Source organism: Macaca thibetana, chromosome 8 (genome assembly GCF_024542745.1).
Source record: "Macaca thibetana thibetana isolate TM-01 chromosome 8, ASM2454274v1, whole genome shotgun sequence".
In the NCBI taxonomy this organism is placed as follows: Eukaryota; Metazoa; Chordata; class Mammalia; order Primates; family Cercopithecidae; genus Macaca; species Macaca thibetana.
In genome coordinates this window covers 77,860,259-77,873,480 of record NC_065585.1, presented here as the reverse complement: position 1 = coordinate 77,873,480, position 13,222 = coordinate 77,860,259, and the positions used below count along the sequence as shown (strand labels likewise).

At 43.5% G+C, this 13,222-nt stretch overlaps 1 protein-coding gene across 12 annotated transcripts in view; it reads left to right on the top strand.

Annotated features, from left to right (window-relative positions):
* Positions 1-13,222, top strand: part of SGK3 (serum/glucocorticoid regulated kinase family member 3) — a 148,958-nt gene that overhangs the window by 67,728 nt on the left and 68,008 nt on the right. For 4 of the 12 annotated variants that reach the window (XM_050802029.1, XM_050802039.1, XM_050802040.1 and 1 more), the window contains exon 2: positions 9,907-10,123. In XM_050802029.1, the coding sequence (XP_050657986.1) occupies positions 10,028-10,123 (96 nt within the window). In that variant the 5' untranslated portion in view covers positions 9,907-10,027. Of the gene's footprint in view, positions 1-3,859; positions 4,983-6,701; positions 6,829-9,906; positions 10,124-13,222 lie in introns of all 12 variants that reach the window. The other 8 variants (XM_050802032.1, XM_050802031.1, XM_050802033.1 and 5 more) reach the window with 5 other exon arrangements.

Genomic DNA, 13,222 nt, shown 5'->3' with positions numbered 1-13,222 from the left:
TTTGTTTTTGAGACACAGTGTTGCTCTGTTGCCTAGGCTGGAGTGTAGTGGTGCAGTCTCGAGGCTAACTGCACTCTCCACTTCTGCCTCTTGGGCTCAAGTGATCCTCTGGTCTCAGACTCTCAAGTAGCCAGGACTACAGGTACATGCCACCATGCCCGGCTAATTTTTAAATTTTTTTTGTGGAGACAGGATCTCACTATATTTCCCAGGCTGATATCGAACTCCTAGGCTCAAGGGATCTTCCTGCTTTATTAGCCTCCCAAAGTGCTGGGATTACAGGCATCAGCCATCACCCGGCCTACTTTTGCAATTTATGTGCATGGCTTTTCTTTTGTATCTTCCTTGACCAGCCTTGTTAGTGCCCTCCTTTAGGTGCCATCGTTTCTAAACACCCGGTACCCTGTTCCCCCGCTGAGGAAAACTTGTAGCTCTTCACAGGCCAAATTCCTTCCTTTTGGGACATGTTTGTTCTTACTTCCCTTTATGCCTTGGTGTGAATCACCAACTCACCCTCCATGCTGTATTGGGTAAGAATGGGAAATGATACTTAGGAGTGTATCTACCTTCTAATCTGAGTAGGGTCCTCTAGTCAATATCAAACAATCTTTATGATGGGTTAAGGAAATATGGTTCAGAAATTCTCTCTATTTTTTACAGGTGAAAGCAGAAGAGTCTTTTGACTTTTTTTATAAAAAAATTTTTTTTCACTGCCCTGAAACAAAGATAGGCAAGACCCAAGGACGGTAATTAGCATATAATAGACAAAAAGATGGACACAATGATGAAGGAAAACATCCTTTTAAAGAAAAGTTTTAATGGTCACCTATTGTAAGCAATATTTGAATCAGTAACATTTTAACATAACAAGAATTTGGGCAATTTTTTATCATAGAGTTTCACCCATATTGGTATTTTTTTACAGACCCCAAACAAAAAAATTTTAAGTCTATGGATGCTTTTTTAAAAAAGATGAATTTTCCCCCTCCTTTTAAAAAAACTGTATCCTTGATAGTGTCTTTTCCTGTGTCCTTCCTATTTCATAATTAGCCCTTGGTTGTCATTGTGATGGGGCCAACACTCAGAGCCTGCTGTGGACCAAGCTCTCAGTTAGATGTTTACATGTGACGTTTTTTAAGAAAGCTAAGCCGGGCTCCTGACAAAGTGCTGTCCAGACTTTGACCCCTCCTGGTGGCAGAATCAGAAATCTGCTTTTCCTGTGCATGACTTTCTTTCCGTAACGCAGTTGCCTAGTGGATCCCTGGTGCTCTCTTCTCTTCAACTCTGTATCTCCAAAGATGATTTAGAAAAGGATGCATGTAACAGCATAGTAAGTTGAGGGTTATGGTATGTGAGCTGGGCTCACGTGAGAGTGCTTTCACCCACAGCCGCGTGACTGTGTGGAAGTATTCTTTGTGCTTAGGTTTCTTCTTCATCTGTAAAATGAGGATAATGATATTTACCTCAGAGGTTGCTATGAGGACTCATTGATGTGTTAGATGTGAGCGCTTAAACCAGCCCTGGCATTAGTGCTCAGTAAATATTTATTTCTCAACCTTCAGCCCTGTTGACGTTTTGGGTCAAATCATTTTTTGTTGTAGGGCAGTACTGTGCATATTGTAGATGCTTAACATCATCCCTGACGACCACCGCCCACCCCCACTCCCACCCCCACCCTGGCAAGTTGTGACAATCAAAAATGTCTCCGGACATTGCCAAATATCCTCCAGGCAAAATTGGCCCCAGATGAGAACCATTGTCTAATCTTTACTAGCTGTTATATTACCCTTGCAGATTCACCTAAGAATTGGCTGGCCTTGAAAAGTTTTGCCATCATCTTAAGCCTCTTTGGAAGAGCTGTTACCTACCCCTGGCAAGCCAGCTGCCCCTGAGCACCAGACTACAAAATTATCTTCTGACTGTCTAGCAGAGTGAAGGCAGATCCTTTTCCTGTTCCTCTTTTGAAAAGCCTTGCATGTATATGAATCTCCCAAAAAAGTCCCAGTTTTAATCCCACATAAATGACATAGCTTTTTGTTCTGTTCTTTCTTAGTTGTGGGTTTTTATGTCAATCCCCTTCTTACTCTGTTTTATTTAGCTGCCTGGCCAGAAGATGATTTTGCGGAATTTTAATTGCTTCAGTTTTATAGCATAAATAGGTACTACATGTATAGTAATAGCAGGCTTGCTTTTTCATTTTACTTTTAATCACTTAAAATAAATTTGTGAACTTTCTTCATTGGTCCCCAGAGGACTCTGTAAAGCATGTACATGTTGTGGAGGCAGGGTAGTATGATGGATAGAAGCCCTGAAGTCAGACCACCTGGGTTCAAATCCTGCCTCTGCCTCTGGGGCAGGGTCCTTCATCCTTTCATGCTTCAGTTTCTCCTCAATTTCTTCTAGTTAGGGCTGTTGTGAGGAGCAAACAGATTCACACATGTAAAGCACAGTCTGGCTTGTAATAAGTTTAGCCACTAATCAGTAAGTATTAGGCTGCCAGTTCAATTTAGCTTGAAGGAAAGCAAAATCTTATTTAAGAAGAGTTGATGTGGTACAGCAAACATGCACATATAGATTTTGGAGTTGGACAGATTTGCATTTGAATTCTAGCTCTATTGCCTGTTAGTCGCATATTAACTTGGGCAAGTGATTTAACCTCTTTATGTTTTTCTTCAGAGCCACATCTTTATTCCTAACATATAATTTTGACTTCTTTTTCCAAATATGATTGAGGCAAATGGGTGGAATCTCTTTCAAACCTCTGCTTCCATACCTGCCTGGCTTTATTTTTAGCTAAGCTGTACGGTTTGCGGCTATGTCCCTTCTCTGTACCCTCTCAGTATACCATGCATACACATAACATCATACTTACAAATTTGTATGTTGCTTGTCAGTCTTCCCTGTCTTCCCCGTTAGGTAAGTTCTGTGAGAGTAGGATTTTCTCTTTGTCTTTTTTTTGTTTTGTTTTTTTGAGACAGAGTTTCACTCTGTAACCCAGGCTGTAGTGCAGTAGCACGATCTTGGCTCACTGCAACCTCTGCCTCCTGTGTCCCAGTTCAAGCAATTCTCCTCCTTCAGCCTCCCGAGTAGCTGGGATTGCAGGCACGTACCACCATGCCCAGCTAATTTTTGTATTTTTAGTAGAGATGGAGTTTCACCATGTTGGCCAGGCTGGTCTTGAACTCCTGACCTCATGATCCACCCTCCTCAGCCTCCCAAAGTGCTGGGATTGCAGGTGTGAGCCACCGCACACGGACTTCATTTTGTCTTTTTTATTGCCTAGTGCATGATGAGCACTCAATAAGTGTTCGTTGAATGAAGGAATAAAAATGAATTCAAAACAAATTGTTATACTTTAGATCTGATTTATTGGTTACTTTTACAGTGCTAGGTCTTTTACGCTATCTCAAATCCTTAAAGCAACCCATATGAAGTCAGTCTTGCTTCTGTGAAGACAGATTTTTCCCTAAGGGCTCTCTAATACCCCGTGTGGGATGGTGGGATAGTGGGCCTTAGTGTTGGTCTTTTGTGTTGTGGTCGGGCACTTAGCACTGGCAGCACTGAATCCATCTTGGTGAGGGGAAGGCCATATTGTCCCTATATAGCCTCCACACCTACTGCTTTGGCCACTTTGTCATCGGTCCATTGAGCAAGCAATGGGACGATTGGGAAAGAGGCTGACTGACATCCATAAGACAAGTCATCTTGACCACATGATTATTGAGAGCCTGTCTGTAGTGGGCATTGATGTGAGACACAAATACGCTCACATTCTATGCTGTAGTGAAAGGTTCATATACGTACTTCTGCACACCTCCCTTTAAAAAATATATAATTTCCCAATCTTGTTCTTTCCTAGTCACTGACCAGCAGGCCATCCATTAGCCACTGCCCAAGATCATCATAGATACGTCCCTTTGGCACTCCTCCTGACAGGTAAACCACCACGTGTGCTGCTCAGAGTTCTGCCCACTGGGAAGATTTCCCTTCACCACTCTCTTTCAGGCCATCCCTGAGTGGGGCTGCCTTTTCTCACTTCTGGCTGGTGTCAGCACACTGCATGTCCATCCATAAACAAGCATGCCTTTTTCCTGCCCTGCTAACTGGCCTGAGGATCCTCCCCATGGGGCCTTAAATGTGGGTCTAGAAAACTTACAAGGAAGGAGGAACAAACAGTAGGGGAGTCCGGGCTGCCGATCCCTGCAGTTTACTTGTGCCATCCAGACTTGCTTAAGCCTAGTCTTGCTTTTACCGTACCAAGTGGATTAGTGCTGTACATGTCTAGTTTTATGATTCAGTGAACCCGATAATACTCTGTTCACGATGGGCTGTTCTTTTGACACAGTCTCTTCATTTTCCATAGGCGGTCATTGCATCTCTTCCTGGGCCTAGTAACAAGCCAGGAACCACAGACAGTGGTTGCTGGCAAACCCTAAGGGGTCTGAAACTCTTACTCTTTCCTTGGTGCTTGTCAGAGAGAGGGGTCCCTAGTTCATTCCTGTTTGCCATGTCATTTCCAGTACTACTGGGTATGCTGAGGCATAGGCTCAAGGGTTAGAGCAGCTTTCATTGCTCTAGAACCTTCTCTTGGAATGGGCTTCAATAAAAACTGGCAGGCTCATAGGTTACCCAGTAAATGGGTCAGAACAGCATATCCAAGTATTGAAACTCACTATTTGTTTTACCTCTCTCAGTGCAAGTGGTGCAAGGTGTAGTAATTTCTCTCACTTGAGACGGGATATCCTGGCTCAGACCAGGGAAATCCTAGTGTGGTGAGTCCCTGAACTTTCATGAGTTTTTTTCCATCCTCTGGATTGTGTATGTGTCTTACGCAGGTGTCCAAAGTGCTTGCTAGTTTTTGTTCACCAGGTCCAGTTAAGAAAATGGCATCCATGTGATGGACCAGTATGGTGATCTGTGGGCTGTCAAGATGATCAAGGACTCTCCAGACTATATTATGGCGATTCAGACATAGCCCTCAGGTGAGACAATGAAGATACACTGCCTTTCTGCCACTTCATGCAATTTGCATCTCATTGTCCTTACTGATGGTGATAGAAAAGAAAGCATTTGCCAGGTCAGTAGGCATACCAGATGTCTGGGGTTATACTAATTTTCTTCAGAAAACAAAAACAGAAACACTACATTTAGAATCTCAGAATCCCGTTTGAAATTGGTGTCACCATCTGATTAAATTTATGGTAATCCATTGTTATGTTCCCAGTTCTTTCCAGCTTTGATCTAGGTAAATGGCCAAGTTAAATGGGGATATAAGAAGTTTTAACAGCCCTGCATCCTTTTAGTTTTTGATAGTGGTACTGATTTCTGAGCTTTTCCCATGGATGTGGTATACTTTTTGATTACTTTCTTAGTAGGAAAAGGGGAGACAGTTCCAGAGGCTTCTTCATGGCCTTTTCTCTCATTATAGCTTTTATGACATGGGACAGGGAACCAATATGGGAATTTGGCCAGTTACTAAGTATATCAGTTTCCACTACAATTCTGTTACTAGGGAAATAAGCACAGGATGGGCCTGTCGTCCCACTGGACCCACTGGGAGACAGACTTACTCTCTGACCTTACCTCTGGAAGTCCCACTCTGACTTGTAGACCATGTTCTGGGTCTCTAGGAGATTAGTGTTATTTCAGAGCTAGTATCTACTAACGCTTGGGAGGATTATATATTCCCATTTCTGTAGTGGACAATCATCCTGGGGAATTGCTACAGGTCCTTCTCAGGAAAGGCCTGGAGAAAGATCAACAGTATATGCCTGTGGCCGTTTAAAGGGTCACAATACGCTGGGTGTGGTGGCTCATGCCTACAATCCCAGCACTTTGGGAGGCCGATATGGGCAGTTTGCTTGAGCTCTGGAGTTTGAGACCAGCCTGGCCAACATGACGAAACCCCATCTCTACCAAAAATACAAAAATTAGCCAGGCATGGTGGTACATGCCTGTAGTCCCAGCTACTTGAGAGGCTGAGGTGAGAGGATTGCTTGAACCCTGGAGGTGGAGGTTACAGTGACCCAAGATTGCGCCCTGCACTGCAGCCTAGGCGACAGAATGAGACCCCATCTCAAAAAAAAAAAGAAAAAAAAGGTCACAATAATCTTATTAGTCTTCCTTGATCTAAGATCCTTTGAATATATTCCTGTATGTGCTCTCCACACTCCCACTGGTAAATAAATTGTTGAGATCCTAAAATATTTTGTTATAAAGGCAGTTTTCTCCCAGAATAGACTTGGAACTTCTTTCTGGGGTCTTTTGGGTTACGAGACAATGAAAGATGGTGGGAGTAGATAGTGAAGAGAATTAGCATCCCTTGTGAAACAACTTGAAAAGAGTTTTATTGAGAAGGAGGCGTTTGGATGCAGGGTATTCTCTGAGAGATACAGACAGCTGCTTTCAGCAAGGCAGTTCAGCTGAATTTGGGGTTCAGCATTCTTAGCCTCATCTATGCCTACCCAAATGCCTGCATCTATGATTCAAGTAATTCTCCTTTCCAGCCAGTGCCGTATGTTAACACATTAGACTTTGCAGGATTGTATATTGAATTGACTCTGCAACCCTAGCCATCAAACCCTGGGCTTGATCTTCTCAGCTCGGCAACTATAAGAGATGAAGGACTCTAATAAAACAGCCACGGATTTTCTACCCATCTCTTTGGGAATTCACAGCTTTGACTTTGTCATTTGCTTTAGGCACATTCTCAAGGACAGCCAGAAGCAGCCCCAGCCCACATCGCAGTCTCTGAAGTCAGTGTTTTTAGCTGCTACTTGGACTTTGAGCACTCTCCACCTGCACTCCATCCTGTGACACCATGCACAGGTAGTAGTTTGAGTGATCATGATGTCACTGTGTGCCATCCCCTCCCCCCACAGGAAGATTTTCAGGACACTTGTCAAGTACACATTCCATTTTTGAGGCTGTGTTTCCTGCGGTCTTCTTGGTACCAGTTAACTGCATCAGTCATATGACACACTCAAATGTAGTTGAAGGGAGTTTAACAAAGGGACTGTTAACTAAGATGTTGTGGGCAGGATTAGAGGAACCATCATGGCTTGTTGAAGCACCTCTTTACTAGCAAAGTCAGGAAGCTGTTATTATTCCCAGGCCCTTCAGCTGTAGCTGTGGAAGAGGGGCTGCCTGCTAGGAACTGTGGGCTTAGGTGGGTAAACCACTGATGTCAGAAAGGGACCAGGGGAACAAATATCTTAGCGCCATGCTTCTCTTACCCTGTAATTTGTTAGTGACTCTCATGGCTGCATCCAGCCAGAGGGCAAAGGCAAAATAGTGTGCAGTCCGTAGAGCTCAGACTTCTGGACATGTGACTGGGTGGAGAAAGAGTGGCATTTGGGTCTGGAAGGGCAGATAGAGACTGTCAAGTGCAATTGCCAAACTGGAACCTTTGGCTCAGGTTTGAGTGTGCTTCTTGAGTGTAGACTTCTACACTTAAGTGCCAGCTGTGCCTGTTCTCTTAGATGTCCCCTGGGTACCTTGCAGGAAACAAGTTGTCCTGCCTACCATCTCTTTCCTTCTCCTTTATTCCTGATGCCACTTAATGTGATACCTTACTGTCCCTTCCAAAAGGAGGACCTGAGGAATTCTGCTTCTTTGGGCTATAGCACAGCAGGGCACTCATATAAAGTAACAGCAGTACCTGCCATCCTGAGCCCCACATTCTCAAGGGAGAGGTGTGGAAAGTGTAGCTCATAACCTTCACCTTCTCAGTGTCTCTGCTGCAGGAGGAGAAGCATGGGTTAATGTGGCTTCTAAGGTTCCAGGACAGGGCCAGTCTGCCTTAGAAGTACAATAGGTTCCGGCCGGGCACGGTGGCTCACGCCTGTAATCCCAGCACTTTGGGAGGCCGACACGGGCGGATCACGAGGTCAGGAGATCGAGACCATCCTGACTAACACGGTGAAACCCCGTCTCTACTAAAAATACAAAAATTAGCCGGGCGCGGTGGCGGGCGCCTGTAGTCCCAGCTACTCGGGAGGCTGAGGCAGGAGAATGGCGGGAACCCGGGAAGGCGGAGCTTGCAGTGAGTGGAGATCGCGCCACTGCACTCCAGTCTGGGCGACAGAGCGAGACTCCGTCTCAAAAAATAATAATAATAATAAAAGAAGTACAATAGGTTCCACCTGCTCTCATGCTTAGGCAGTAGATCGCTGTGATAGGCAGGCCAGGCTCTGGTCAGGTGCTTCCCTGGTCTTAGTGGGGCAAAGCAGCTACTATTATGGGGCTTTAGAATGCTATAATTTACAGACAGATGCTGTACTCTTTGTTGAGGCGGGACCAATTACTAGTCTGTATATTCTAACAACTAATTCAGCTACACAGAAATATTTCTGACTGCTGGGCGCAGTGGTTCACGCCTGTAATCCCAGCACTTTGGGAGGCCGAGGCAGACGGATCACCTGAGGTCAGGAGTTTGAGACCAGCCTGACCAACATGGAGAAACGCCGTCTCTACTAAAAATGCAAAATTAGTTGGATGAGGTGGCACGTACCCGTAATCCCAGCTACTTGGGAGGCTGAGGCAGGAGAATCGCTTGAACCCGGGAGGCGGAGGTTACAGTGAGCCAAGATCGCGCCATTGCTCTCTAGCCTGGGTGACGAGAGCAAAACTCCGTCTCAAAAAAGAAATCTTTCTGACTGCATTTCCAGCAGCAAATCCAACAAGGGAAGCTTTGAATCATCTCAAAGGAAGCATTCTTATAATCAGTTAAAACTCATTATACCTGAATATTCAATGCCTGCTGATATATATTTTAAGTCATTACCTGAATATAATTTATTTATAGTGACCAGATCTGTTACAGCGACTTCCTGAAACTGACCATCCAGGGAAATTATCCAAGCATACTGACAGTTTAAAAAGTATTATTTAGTCTGAGTGTGGTGGCTCATGCCTGTAATCCTAGCACTTTGGGAGGTTAAGTTGGGAGGAATGCTTGAGCCCAGGAGTTCAAGACCAGCCTGGGCAATGTAATGAGACCCCGTATCTTAAGAAAAAAACAAAAAAAAGTATTGTTTGAGCCAGGCGTGATGGTCTGTGCCTATAGTCGCAGCTACTTGGGAGGCTCAAGCAGGAACATCACTTGAGCCTAGGAGTTTGAGGCTGCAGTGCAGCATGATTGTACCTGTGAATAGCTACTGCATTCTAACCTGGGCAACATAGCAACACCCTGTCTCTAAAAGAAAGGTATTATTTGGTGTCATGTGGTGTCAGAGTATGGGCTGCTGTGTGTAGCAAAGGTGACATCAGTGTGACATCTCTAGCCCTTTATTCATGAGTGGGATGATATTAACATACTGCATTTATTTTGTAGGAAGATCTACTGTAGTGTCTCTGACCAGAGGTTCAGTACAAAAGAATAATCCACAGTTACAATGAAGCATAGTACAGTGGTTAAGAGTTGGAACTCTGGAGTCAGATGGCCTGGATTCAAATCCGGGATGTATGAATTATTTCACCTCTCTGTGTTTCAGCTGCCTTATTTGTAAAATGAGTAAATAGTTATGTACTATACAGGATTGTAATCTGAATTGTTCAGCACACTTGACCAGTTCATCCTGATTCAGGAAGTCTGAAAACCACACTTTGGTTACCTCCAACTAGATCTTTTCTAGGTGAGAGTTAGTGCTTAGTCTACATGAACTGAGGTGTGTAAGTTACTGGAATTTCCTAATAGTAAGGAAGGTAGATGGACTGCAGATATTTGTGGGTTGTAGTAGGAACACAGTAGAAACTAAATCTCTAACCTGGGCTGAGACTGATGAGCAAAAGTAAATTCCTGCCAGAATAAATGTAAAATTAGTCCCATGCTTAAGGAATAACCGTCATAGTATGTTAAAATTGTTTTTGTTAATCACTTCTTTTTTTTTTTTTCTGTTGGTTAAGGTTGCATGATGGAATTTGAACATTACTTCAAGAGGTGTTATGTTTTGGATTAGTTAATTGAGTTTGTCCTCTGCTGACTGTTTCTTCGGACGCATTTTTTGGTGTGCTCTTGAGGGATTAAATGCAAAGAGATCATACCATGGACTACAAGGAAAGCTGCCCAAGTGTAAGCATTCCCAGCTCAGATGAACACAGAGAGAAAAAGAAGAGGTTTACTGTAAGTACTTAACATAAAGCATGTGGAAAAAAATTGAATATAGAGAATATTTTCATTTCTGCTTTTCTTCTCCAACCTAGAACACCCCCTTCCCCATCTCCCACATACCTGGATTTTACTTTCACATAATCTGTTCTCCACAAAGTCTTCTGTGGCTACCGTAATGGAATACATTTTCCTTTTTTAGTCTCTTTACTTATCCTCTTGGAGAATTGTATGAAACTATCTAACTAATCCTTTTTTTTTTTTTTTTTTTTTTTGAGACAGAGTCTCATTCTGTCACCAGGCTGGAGTGCAGTGGTACAACCTCTGCTCACTGCCTCCTGGGTTCAACCTTTGCCTCCTGGGTTCAAGCGATTCTCCTGCCTCAGCCTCCCGAGTAGCTGGGACTACAGGCACGTGCCACCACGCCCAGCCAATTTTTGTATTTTTAGTAGAGATGGGGTTTTACCATATTGGTCAGGATGGTCTTGATCTCTTGACCTCATGATCCGCCCACCTTGGCGTCCCAAAGTGCTGGGATTACAAGCGTGAGCCACCACGCCTGACCGTATCTAACTAATCATCTTGGGTTTTTTTGTTTTTTTTTTGAGACAGAGTCTGACACTGTCACCCAGGCTGGAGTGCAGTGGCTCGATCTTGGCTCACTGCAAGCTCCGCCTCCCGGTTCACGCCATTCTCCTGCCTCAGCCTCCTGAGTAGCTGGGACTACAGGCGCCCGCCACCATGCCCAGCTACTAACTAATCTTCTTAACAGAAAATGTGCATGTGCATACACATGGATCTACGCACACACAATTTTGCGTGCACTGTCAGGAATTAATGGACTCCTGAAGACATCGATTTCATATTAACTACTGTCCTGAAATGTTTATAGTATCTCTCAGTTTTAAAATATTTAATTCAGTAATTTTTTTTTTACCTTAAAGGCTAAGCCATTTCTAATTTTATCATTTATCACTGTAGTATCTACTACAGGGCTTTATAAAGAGTAAGCGCAATGAACATTTGCTCAATCTGTGTATCAGTTTTTATTATTGGAGAATAGTCACTTTTCTAATTAGTGTGCTGAAACATACAATATTGTATGTAGTTCCAGTAGTCCTATTAGTACATACAGAGGTCTTGTGCCCTCCTCCCCCTGAAAAAAAAAAAGCCATTTATCATGTATATTACTGATCTGCTCTTCCTCGTAACTCCCCACTCTCTCCTCACCTACAGAGTTGGAACTCTGGAGTCAGATGGCCTGGGTTCAAATCTGGGATGTATTAATTACTTCACCTGTCTGTTTCAGTTGCCTTATTTGCAAAATGAGTAAATAACTATGTACTATACAGGACTGTAATCTGAATTGTTCAGCACGCTTGACCAGTTCATCCTGATGCAGGAAGTCTGAAAACCACACTTTGGTTACTTCCAACTAGATCTTTTCTATGTTGTATGAGTAATATGAAGAAATTCATTTAGCCCAATTCTGTTTAATACTTAGTCTGATCTAATAATTTAATCAGGTCTCAGGATAAAATGCTTAGCCTCTCTTCTACTTTCTTTCTCTTACTTGAACACACATCCTCCTCAGGTTGGCATCATGGTTTATGGGAGGAGAGGTGTCCCCTTTCACAATATTGTTGAGTTGGTGAATGACCTCATGGTAGCCTGGTGAAGCCTCTTGAGTTCTTGTCGTCCCTCTAGATCTTTGTTTTTTGAGCTGTAAAGTGGCTGGTCTGGCAGATAGCCAGCTATGACTGACCTGATAACCTGGGCATTTTGCTGGCATCCATTGCTGGCACCTTCAGTTGATGAACTAGCTTGTGATCTCTTTGTTGACTTGACCCCAGGGTCTTGCGGCAACTCTCCACTGACTCAGTACCTTGGCCCTTGATAGCTGTAGAGCCCCCTGAGGCTCTGACATGTCCTTTACCTGCTCCTGGCTCAGTGGTCCAACCCAGCCTCTAAAAAGGGGGTTACCTGGTCACTGCCAGTTGAGTCCCATGATAGGTGACTTTCAACTCAGAGTCCCTGTCATAGGGCAGTTGAGGAAAGCTGAGGAGTTAAACTAAATCTCTCTGCCTTCTTAACTAGGTGGGGCTGGGTGCTAGAAAATGATGGTTTTCTCTCAAGGTCTCAGACAAGGAGCAGGGAAAGCAGTCCCTCTGTCCTCTCTTCCTTAACAGACACACCTGCCACACTTGGCACCACATCCCAGAGCAGATAAATTGCAATGTGTTTCCGACCATATACCCCTTCTGAGCCTCTAGATTGCAGGAATATCTTAAACAGTAGGCATTTGTTGCACATTTGTATAAGCAAAATTTTTAGCAGTATCACATTGAAGGTAAACAAAGGTTGATATACCTAGAATAAAATGGTAGAGTGTGTGAAAGTTTTTCTTCCTTCCTTCCCCCTCCTTATTTTTGCCTTTGGGTCATTCTTTCCTCGAGAGGATACCTCCTGCCAAGTTTGATGGAAGTTCACACATAGCAAATGTCAGCAGATTATCTCATGTGTCCTTTGATTTTCCAGGCTGGAGGTATTTCCATGTCTTCTGTAGGATGGTTGAGGAGACCTGTAACATTTCTCTTACTCAGCTGTTTTTACGCTGTGCACTGAGTTCTCAAAGGCCCTAACTAAATCACCTTATTCATTTACTACCTCAGATTCTCAAATATTGCCTTATTAGAGAGGCATATTCTGACCACCCTATAAAAAACAGCACCTTCACACCCCACGCTACCCCTCTCACTCTGTCTTGCTTTCCCTCCTGCCACATTTCGTGTTTGTTTATATGTGCCGCCTTTGAGTAGAATGCAAGGTTCTTTGAAGCAAGGACTTCTTCATTATCGTTTCACCAGCCCCTAGAACAAAGATAGTAGGAATTCAAATAAGTATTTGTTGAATTGTTCGTCTGTTATTTGCTGATTACTACAGTGTAGTCCTCAATCCTCAAGAAACTGGGTTCTCTCAGTGCAGATAGACCCCATCCCACCCAACACAGATGCTCTGTTCAGCCTAGGTACCTGTGTTATCGATAATATTTTTATTTTTTTAATTAATTAATTAATTAATTATTTTTTTTGAGACGGAATCTCACTCTATTAC